The sequence below is a fragment of the Neolamprologus multifasciatus genome, chromosome 9 (assembly GCF_963576455.1).
Source record: "Neolamprologus multifasciatus chromosome 9, fNeoMul1.2, whole genome shotgun sequence".
In the NCBI taxonomy this organism is placed as follows: domain Eukaryota; kingdom Metazoa; phylum Chordata; class Actinopteri; order Cichliformes; family Cichlidae; genus Neolamprologus; species Neolamprologus multifasciatus.
The window spans coordinates 32,447,562-32,458,174 of record NC_140447.1 but is presented as its reverse complement, the minus strand read 5'-3'; the positions used below and the strand labels follow the sequence as shown (position 1 = coordinate 32,458,174).

General features: G+C 47.0%; 1 protein-coding gene across 1 annotated transcript; it reads right to left on the bottom strand.

Moving 5' to 3' along the window:
• Nucleotides 1–2,911: 2,911 nt before the first annotated feature.
• eci2 (enoyl-CoA delta isomerase 2) lies at nucleotides 2,912–8,792 on the bottom strand. The gene is made up of 11 exons (XM_085171794.1): nucleotides 8,604–8,792; nucleotides 7,903–7,961; nucleotides 7,526–7,629; nucleotides 6,743–6,841; nucleotides 6,365–6,556; nucleotides 6,223–6,292; nucleotides 5,811–5,913; nucleotides 5,413–5,533; nucleotides 4,377–4,466; nucleotides 3,928–4,071; nucleotides 2,912–3,474 (listed from the first exon to the last, which is right to left on the bottom strand). Exons 1-11 carry the CDS (start codon nucleotides 8,657–8,659, stop codon nucleotides 3,319–3,321), a joined length of 1,194 nt encoding a protein of 397 aa, XP_085027920.1. The 5' UTR covers nucleotides 8,660–8,792; the 3' UTR covers nucleotides 2,912–3,318.
• Between the last annotated feature and the right edge of the window lie 1,821 nt (nucleotides 8,793–10,613).

Below are 10,613 nucleotides of genomic sequence, written 5' to 3'. Positions count from 1 at the left end.
TGATTTAATGTTGGACACAGATTTATCTTCATGCTTTATGGGACAGATATCTGCTGAGTGTGACGTCTGTGTGTTCACGGAGCAGATTTAACATTTCAGAACAAATAACGGACCAAAAACAATCAAAGTAAAACCATGTGAGGGTTTTTATTCCTTCTGTTAGAAACGAACGGCTCTGCGAGATTTCTGCACATTTTCATCCTCTGAGGCTCCGACAGTCAGATGATGATGTCTTCTTCTCCTGCATGCATCACTGAGGGAAACCAGTCACACCTGTGCAGCACCTGTGCAGCACCTGTGCAGCACCTGTGCAGCACCTGTGCAGCACCTGTGCAGCACCTGTGCAGCACCTGTGCAGCACCTGTGCAGCACCTGTGCAGCACCTGTGCAGCACCTGTGCAGCACCTGTGCAGCACCTGTGCAGCACCTGTGCAGCACCTGTGCAGCACTCTCATCGTCCCTCACATTATTATGTAAATGGACTCGACACAGTGAAAGTGATTCTGCAGAGAAGCTGCACATGTGGACGTGGTTTCCTCCTCCTGTCCCGGTGCCATAGTTAAACGCGACAACAACAGAATTTAAGCCACAGCTCAGAGAGATGGACCCCGCCTCCTGCTCAGGCTTCAGAGCAGAGCGGGGTTAAACGTGCGCCCAGATGTTCCAGATGCTCCACTTTTACTTTCACACAATCTGAAAGCCGAGCTCACCGCCGACGTCACAGCTGCTGCTGCCCACACAAGCACACTCCACTGTGGGCGCTGAGGTCACAGCTCATGACCACAGTCTGCTAGGGACCGTCATCCAACCACCATCCATTTACCTGACTGCTCCATCAAACATCCGCCCGTCTGTCCATCCAGCCTCTGCTCACAGACCTGCTCCAGACTCACCTCCATGCGCCGGTCAAACCCGTGTCCACACTCTACACTTTAGTTTGCAGCAGGTGTATTGATTTGTAGGCGCACACATTTAGTTTACTTATGTATTTGTGACTGATCCTTGTTTCTTTTGAGCCTGACATTTGTTATTTTTTTAAATATAACTTCTTGGGTTAAATAAAGGAAAACCCTTTTCTTCTAATAATTCCTGTGACTCGTCCTGCTGTTCAGCTCCATCGAGGTGTCCCAAAGCCAGTGAGGGATATAATCTTCACAGCAGAACATTCATGAAACACTCAGATCCTGACCATTGACTCTTTTTGATGTGGAGGAGCAGCAGCTCTGCTCTGAGCTTCTCCTGAATGACCGTCGTCCTCTGTAGTGGAGAGCCCAGAGTCGGGCAGCCTGCAAGAACAAGAACAGCACGTTGTCCAGGCTGAGGATACTGGAGCTCTGCTCTGGAGATAGGTGATGTGGTTTGGTTGGAGGTCTGACCTCAGTCACAGTGACTCATGTGGGTCTGGGATCCTGCGACCACAGAAGGGGGGCCGTAGGGGTCCAGAGGTTTGTGGGTGGGCGGGTCAAGGGGAACAATTCAGTCCAATCTCAAAGACTTGATGCTTCCACCGAGCAGCTCCATGAAGAAGACGGATCACTCCTGTATCTGCTCAAAGTGACAGAGTGGAAGGACTTCCTGTCAGGTCACCGAGTGTACTACCTGTCCTCTGCTGTGGGATGAAGTCGCACCACTATCCAGTGAACCGGCCCGTAAACATCACAGCTGAGGAACAATCAGACTTCCTGTTTGCTCCTCAGCATGAATCAGTGAAGCTGCAGGATCACCTGCGGCCCTCACAGCTGCTTCATGTGCAGGTGAGTGCTGCCACCTGCTGGACCGTCTCACCACCAAACAGCACAGAACCTTTCAAATCTCTCATTTCTAACAGCGTCTCATCTGAAACCAGCCGATTCTGTCTGATGTTTAACTCCTGCTGCTTCTGATGCAGTGTCCAGTTTATTAGGTACAGCTGCTAAACTCTTCCTTAAACTCACAGTCCAGCTGTTCTGACATTTACAGTAAATTATATAGAATAGAGTCAGAGTCAATGGGCGGGGCTTAACCCACATTTTAGCCGTCACTGACAGGATGGCAGAGCAGACAGGAAATGACCGGGATGGGCCGTTCGTCTTCAGCATCCCGCCTCCATTTGATCCGAACCACAGGAGCGTGTCATGGGTCAAAGTCTGGGCTCGTGTTTCCCATTTATGAATATCTGTACGAGTCGGGCTTCACGGCTGCTGCTCAGAGAGCGCCCTCTGTTGGCAGTTAGAAGCACAGGGTCAGTGGGGGCTGGACTTCATCTGAAATGATGAAGAATCGTCCTGAACGAGTGAAAGCTGGAGGATCATGTTAGTCTGGTTTGTTGGAGTTCAGGTTTCCAGGCCTGGGAGTCCTGCGTTAACATAAAACCTCTGGCAGAACAGCTGGATGAACTCCGGTGTACACAGGTGTTCGTAGACAGCTACACCTTTCTTGGCTGCTACCTGAAAACACACCGCGTGCTGTCGGTCCTGCACAACATTCAGTATTTACTGTTATTTACATTTATTTAGGTTGTTGCAGTGGTGCTGTGTTATTGTGTTGCTCTTGATTTTCTCTCAACAGGTAATCAAGGAAATTTTTCTTCTTTTTTAAGGGTCCTCTCTTACTGTCCCTCTTTTTTCTCCCTGTCCTTTCCCCCACTCACGTCTGTCCCGTCTGTGATGACTTGAAATAAAATAAAATAAATAAATAGTAAAGGTCAATCAAATGGACCAATACGACAAGGCGGTGATGACCCACTTGGTAAAGTAAATCAGTTGGGCGTCTTTGTTGGCCTTCAACAGGCAAAAACAAAGACGTTTGATTTAAAGAATAAAGGGTAATAAAAATTATAACTGTCAGACAGATTTGATATTTTTGTAGATTATAAAGTGTCCTTTCTAAACACCCACAAACAGACTGAATATTTACAGAGAAGACGACCTCATCAGGTGATTATGATTTTATTGGACAAGCAGACGCTGAGCAGTTAGTGTTTAAGGCACTTTACCAGCAGCGAGCACTGAAAGCATCACGGTGTGAAAACTGAAGAACATCAGCTCAGACTCACACGGACTCCTAAAACATCAGCTGAGGACAGAAGCTCTGTGAGCTTTAAGCGTTTCATTCACTGATATGAGACCTGCTGCCACAGCCTCAGAGCCTCTGCACCTCCCTACCCCGCCCACCAGGTGGCGCTCACACTACAGACAACCACCTGTGAACTGCTTTCTGTCTGTGGCACCTCATGATTAGTCTGTGATTGGTCACGAAACATCCTACAGTCTGCTCTAAGTCACTCTACAACATTTACAATTAATAACCATCATCTTCATCATGCACGCCTCCTCTTCCTCAGAGCTTGGCCTTGGCCTGGAAGAAGCTCATGACGGCGTTGAAACACTCGTCTGACGTCCAGCGCTCCATCAGGCGCTCCACCTCGGCCTTGTTCACGGCGTGCAGGCGCTCCTTCTCCACTGAGCGGATCAGCTGTTTGGACAGAGCCAGAGACTGAAAGAGGGGCGGAGACAGAGAGGTCAGAGGTCAGATTAAGCCGATTCCTGGACTCGTTTCCCTGCAGACACGGCCGTCAGCATCACTCTGAAGTCCTTTAAACACAGAGACTAGTTTCTGGGTTCACCTCAGAGCTAACTGCTAACAGGACAGTAAGTATTCAATTCAGTTTTATTTATATAGCGCCAAATCACAACAAAAGTCGCCTCAAGGCGCTTCATAGATACAGAGAAAAACCCAACAATCATTTGACCCCCTATGAGCAGCACTTTGGCGACAGTGGGAAGGAAAAACTCCCTTTTAACAGGAAGAAACCTCCAGCAGAACCAGGCTCAGGGAGGGGCGGGGCCATCTGCTGTGATTGGTTGGGGTGAGAGAAGGAAGACAGGATAAAGACATGCTGTGGGAGTACTTGAAAGCAGTAGAGTACTCAAGTCTGTGTGTGATTACGTTGCGGGGCAGCTTGGCGTAGGCCTTCAGCCGAGTCCAGACCTCCGACTGGAAGCTGCTGTCGGGGAAAACCTCGGTGACCAGGCCGAGCTCACAGGCCTGAACCGCCGTCAGCTTCTTGTTGAACAGCAGCATCTCGCTGGCCTGAAGACAGGAGACAGTCAGAGATACTCACGCCACATCAGTGTTACCATGGTTACAGTCATGTTTACTAACTGTGATGGTTTTAGGTCCAATGGTTTAAATGCTGTGAAATGTAACTAAAAATGAGGCAGCTTGAAATCAAAGAGATGAACATTTTCCTTTCATGTCGTCCACAGAGGAACACTTTCACCGTACGACCTCACACATGCACACAGAAGGAAACGTGTCATCAGTCCTAACAGCTGCCTGCAGTGTACACAGGGTACCAGCAGGGGGCAGCACTGCCTCTGTGACTGTGTGTGTACCTTAGCAGCACCCATGAGTTTAGGGAAGGTGTAGGAGGAGCATCCCTCGGCGCTCTGACCCAGCTGACTGAACGGGGTGTGGAAGGTGGCCTGAGACACACAGAGGCACAGCGTCACCACCTGGAGCAGGTCGCTGTCACGTGACCTGAAAAGGTGTCTTTCATGGCAACTGGACGTTGAATTGTTCATTAACAATAACAATGAAGCTCTGCATAAACACCCAGCAGCACATAAATGAGGATAACACAGGTCTGCAAACTGCCTTTGACTGTTTCTTATTTTTACTCACTGAAACCAGGAAAAACATTAAATAAAATTCCACCTCGTCAGGTTTTCTCGTAACTCTTTTTAGTTTAATTACGTGTAGTTTCCCTTTTAAACTGAATCTGCTGTCCTATACCTGAGTCAACACATATCAATGATATCCTGATGCACGCTCGACCATCCAGGTAAGTAAATCTCCAAAAGTTGATTCTGTTCATCTGGACGTGTTCAGTGGGAGAAACGTTTCGTCATCATCAGACGACGTCTTCAGTCTCAGCTGACTGCAGGTTTGCAGCCCACTGAGTGGACAATGGGCTGGGAGGTCAGCTCACCGATCATGAAACCTACCTCCACATGAACAGACTCCAGAGAAATACAAATAGGAAATGGGAGCAATTGTGGGAGTCAGTAGGAGGGGGGAGGTTTGGTGGTGTGAGGAGCTCAGATGATCGTGTCTCACAACAGTTATGCATAGTTAGTGTAATAAAATGGCTGTTGTGCATTTCTAATGCAAACTCGTGTTTTAGCACAAACCCTGTAGGTGATGGAGGGAGATGGTGTTTTGCAGCCGGTGCTATTGTGCACTGATAATCATGCTGCGCTGCAGCGCAGTCAGAATAAACACGCAGAGCAGGTCCAGCTGTGACGTGATCACAGAGGCAAGATCATCGTCCAGGTGAGGAAACACACCTGAGTCTGCACTCAAACATCCTGAGCCTGCGAGTCAAAGGTTTCATCATCATCATGTGTGTGTGAGTGTGTGTGTGTGCACCCTCTCTGTGGCGTAGACCAGGTCAAAGAGGCCCAGCACAGTGACAGACACGCCCACAGCCGGTCCGTTCACCACGGCAACCAGCGGCTTGGGGAAGTCTATGTAAGCGTTCACGTACTTCCTGCAGAGAGACAGAGGAGAGCTCAGGGTTTCAGGTTTGGCACCAAATAAAACATCCTGACTGTGCGAGGTCGGGAATGATTCAGGCCGATCTCTCCTTCAGGTCAGTTTGAGGTTCAGAGGTCAACAAGGAGACGACCTTTAAGGACCTCACATGATGCAGATGACAGCATGCATGCAGAGCCACTGTGACCCACGCTATACTTAAGGACATGAATACTTTGGTACTTTTACTCGAGTACAGTGGGTTTCCTGCTGCTTCCATCGTGAACACTCACCTGAGCAGATCTGCACCACGTCTGGCCATCTCCTCCACCCCGTTCTCCGGGATCTTGGTGAAGTTGGTGAGGTCGTTTCCACTGCAGTAGAAATCGCCGGCGCCTGAAACGTGAGAACGAAGAGAACACGTGTTCACTTCAACGCGAGCCTGAAGGTTTCAGTCGGAGTCGGAGTTTAGTCCCAGCGAGGACGGACCGCCGCGTTTCCTCAGACTCACTCTCACCACGAACAGCAACATTCATTCATGATGTTCAGAAACACAGAAACATCTGAAGGCCTGATGATGAACCAGAAACGTTCACACAGCAGCACAACTTTATTCATTTGACTCTTCATCCTGTCAGTGGTTTGTTCTGGAAGCTCACAGGACCTGACGCACAGCCCTGTGTGTGTGTGTGTGTGTGTGTGTACCTGTAATGACGGTGATGACAGAGTCGTCCGTGGCCGCCTGCTCCAGAGCAGCGATGATCTCGTTGTACATCTGACAGGAAACACAAAAAGCAGGTTTACATGTTTTTGTTTCAGAGTAGCTTCAGTCTGAAGCGTGGCTGACCTCGGTCGTGATGGCGTTCTTCTTGGCCGGTCGGTTCAGTTTGATGGTGGTGATGTCATCCTCCTTGGTGACCAACAGCGTCTCGTAGGTCGCACCGCTCCCAGCTGGCTGTGCGCTCACCTGGGCGGAGCTTCCAGTCTCTGCCTCCACCAGGGAGCCAATCAGGTCGCAGTACTTCTGTCGGGCTTCATCCTAACAGATTCAAACCAAAGAGGAAAGAACACAGCAGAGCGGCCTGTTAGCATCAAGAAGCTAAAGGAGGAGCAGATCTGTGAGCTCCGAGCGCAGCGTTAACCTGAAGTCCCGACAGAATAAAAGACTTCCTACAGACAGCTGAGCAACGACCCTTCATCATTTATCTCCCTGCTGTGTTTGTACCTGTGAGATGGAGCCCAGAGACTTCCACGCGTCCCACTTGGCCTTGTTGACAAAGTCCAGCATGCCGGGTTTGGGAGCGTTGCAGGGTCCCTGGGTGGCCTGAGCGAGGAGAAAAAGGAGGAAGAGGAGCAGGTGAACTTATACTGAAGTCCTTCACGAACCCACACACCGGGACTTTTACACCGGGGCAGAGTTTTGAGCATCTCTGTCACATGTTTCGAGCTCGGCTTCACGTTAGCGCTCCGAGGAGACAAAGCAGCTGTTAGCAGCACACGCACGACTCCAGCCAATGACAGGAGATCAGAACGCTCCCACATCTGAACGCTGAGCACAGTTTTACTCACATCTCCAGCCAGGACAGACGAACAGAAACAGAAGCAGCAGCTGGCCCCACAGTAGACGTAAGAATCTGGCAGGTGGCAGCAGTGAAGCTCAGTAACAAGATGGAGCGACTTATATTTTCCTTCACTTCCAAATCTAATCAGTCCCACAGTAACACCAATTAAATTAGTTTTTTTTACACTGAGTATCAGCTAATACTTTTTTTTTTTAAAGGAGGACATGATTTTTTTGTTTAAATAAAAGGTTTGACAAATCTGGATTAACCAATTAAAAACCTGCTTTGAAAAGCTCCACATGAGAAATTTCCAGAACACCAAATGTCTGAATGTGGAACATCTAGAACGCGTGGAACATCTAGAACGCGTGGAACATCTAGAACGTGTGGAACATCTAGAACGTGTGGAACATCTAGAACGTGTGGAACGCGTGGGGAACTGGCACCTGTTTGAAGAGAGCGTAGATCTTCAGTTTGACCTCGTTGCCCGGGTCGTCCTTCAGCGTCGACAGTTTGCTCTTCGCCTGCTCAAACTGCTCCACCGTCACACCTGAAAACACGCAATGACATCATCACCAAGAGTCCCCGATCATCATCATCATCATCAGTACATGTGCTGTTTGAGCTCCTCAGGGCCTCTGAGATAAACGTGGAGAACTTACTGTGAGATTCTAAAATCCCAGCAGAAATAAACATGATACAAACCTGTTCTGGGCTCTGTTCTCTCCGTCCCCATGTTTATAACTCACTGTGCTTTGAAGGCTCTCCTGCTGCTGTGAACATCATGGATGATGATGATGATAATGATGATGATGATACTCACCCATCATCGGAGACGCTGTGGTGTGAAACTTGAGGCTGGGAATGTTGGATCGGACTGAGCTGGAAACAGAAGCACACACAGTGTTTACAGAGCCAATCATGACTAACCTGACTCACACTTTCACTACAGCTTCACCCAAACAGGCTCAGCTCAGTGATGAAGAGTATTGTTGTGGCTTCTTCATCATTTAAGAGCAGAACCTCCATCTTCAGTGTGAATATAGCTATAACATGCTAGCCCACCTGTCTGCTCACCTGTGACCCGCTCACTGAATGAACAGAGGATGAAGCTGAGCCTCATCTTCAGGTCATGTCTGAATGTGGAGCAAAGGTCGCGGCTAGCTGCAGCCATGCTAGCTGCAGCCATGCTAGCTGCAGCCATGCTAGCTGCAGCCATGCTAGCTGCAGCCATGCTAGCTGCAGCCATGCTAGCTGCAGCCATGCTAGCTGCAGCTAGATGCTTATATAACAGCTGATATTTCTCCGCTTTGAGCGCGAGCAGCGCACCTGTCAGCTTCAGCCCGTGTCTGTGTGACACCTGAGACTGACAGGTGTCGTTAGCGGTCAGGTAACCACAGACCCCCCGACACTCAGTGCTAACAGCCATGCTAACTGTTAGCTTCCTACAGACTTTTCTAACTACAGTTAGCATCTAAACTTCTGATTCCGCCTCAAACACCCCGCGGGCCTCCCCGGTCATACCTTGTTAATGTGACACGGCGCCAGACAGCGGAGCACCTCAGGGCGACGCCGGCCATTAAAGCGCAGATCCGGGGGTCCAAGGTTCGGGAGGACGGGCTAAAGCGGTGAAGGGTTAACTAGCGTCGCCACAGTGGAGCTAATCAGCGGCTAACATGTTTATATCGCTGCTCCCGCCCACGCCGTCATCTCCTGCTCTCCCATTGGTTAAAGAGAACTGCTGCATGTCTTCCTCTCTCTCTGTTTCCTGTCAGTCCCGACTGTATCTATGGAATAAAGCCAAAAAATAAATAAAGTCAGCTTCAACGCAGACTGAGCTCACATGATTTGATTTGATTAGTAATAGAAACTAATAAAATGGACAGACTGTATATAAAAGATGGCTGTAGCACAGTTGTGGACCATATTTAAGGGGATATCAGCTGATGTCAGCATCACACAGACACAGGTACCTTCTCATTGAGTAACACCCAATCAAAGTCCTCAAATTTCACTGTGCACAAAACCTGGAGCTGACATTGACATAGTTACAGAATACTGTTTGCTTACAGCTATTAGAGATTAACTTATTATTAAATTGTTTGTCCTTTATTGAGGTATTATTGTCAGTGAATGTAAGCTTGTTCTTATTAGTGAATACTTTAAAGTGTTTACGATGGTGTGGGTAGTGCTTTACAAACCTTATAATTATTAAGTGAAACGTTTATTTTATGTTTATCAATAAATTCTTCGTACGATAGCAAGTTTCCCTTTTTATCAAGCAGATCAAAAACACACACCGCTATCATACCAGTCTGATTTAAATAAGGACTTTTTATTGATGACTATGACCCTGTTATTCCACAACACAGAATTGTGAGTAAAAATTAGTTTCCCAGCTGAATATAATAGAATTGGACAGTTTAATCATTTTAGGAGATGTAAAAATTGAATAACAGGGGTATGTGAGTCTTGAAAGTCCTGCTTTAGACAGTAAGATACGACCTAATATGGACAAATCAAGTGTTAACCAATGATTAAATATTTTTTTAACTACATTTAATCTAGGAGTTATGTTATTATTCTCTCCATCATTAATATTCTTACTGATTATTAAACCAAGGTATTTTACCTCCTCTCTTACTGGAATATTGTTAACAGTACATTGATTACAGCTGTGCACAGCTAAGATTTCACATTTTTTAAGGTTTAGTGTTAAGACGGATGGTTTGAGAATGAAAGGATTTTATTAATTGCAGTAGAGACCATATTTACATTCTTTAGAAATAAGGCAGTGTCGTCAGCACATTGACTAATTTTAAATTATTTATCAAGAATGTTTTTTCCTTCCACATCTGGAGAGAGTTTGATATAAATGGCATTTCTGCTGCAACAATAAACAATAACGGGCTAATAGGGCATCCCTGCTGAATGCCACGATTAATTTTAAAACTGTTAGAAAACCCTTGATTGGGAGCAATACTACTTGTTATATCTCTGTACAACATTTTCACTACACTAACAGATCTGGGACCAAAACCCACAGCCTCCAGAGCTTTAAATAAAAAATTATGCTCCAAAGAATCAAAAGCTTTAAAGAAACCAGGAAATAAAATAAGGTTATAAGGCGGACTGTATCTCATCTATTATTTGAGTTATTCCTGTTTTTAATCTGTTGGCATAGAGATGAGCTAACAATTCATAATCACAGCAAAGAAGTGTGATACGTCTCCAGTTATCTAAAAGGACAGAGTCCTTGTTTGGTTTAGGAAGTAAAGAAATGATTCCTCGTTTCACAGTTGGAGATAGCATATGATTATTAATACACCCGTTAAATACCTCTAATAATAAATCTTTAATGTCACTCCAGAAATATCTGTAAAATTCAATCGTGGCTCCATCAGGACCTGGTGATTTACCACTCGCCATCTGGGAAACAGCAGCATCCAAATCTGTGAACATGATTATTTAAACACGTCTCTGCGGCTGACTCACTGCTGCCTCTGCTGGACATCAGGGGAACTGCAGCTGCTG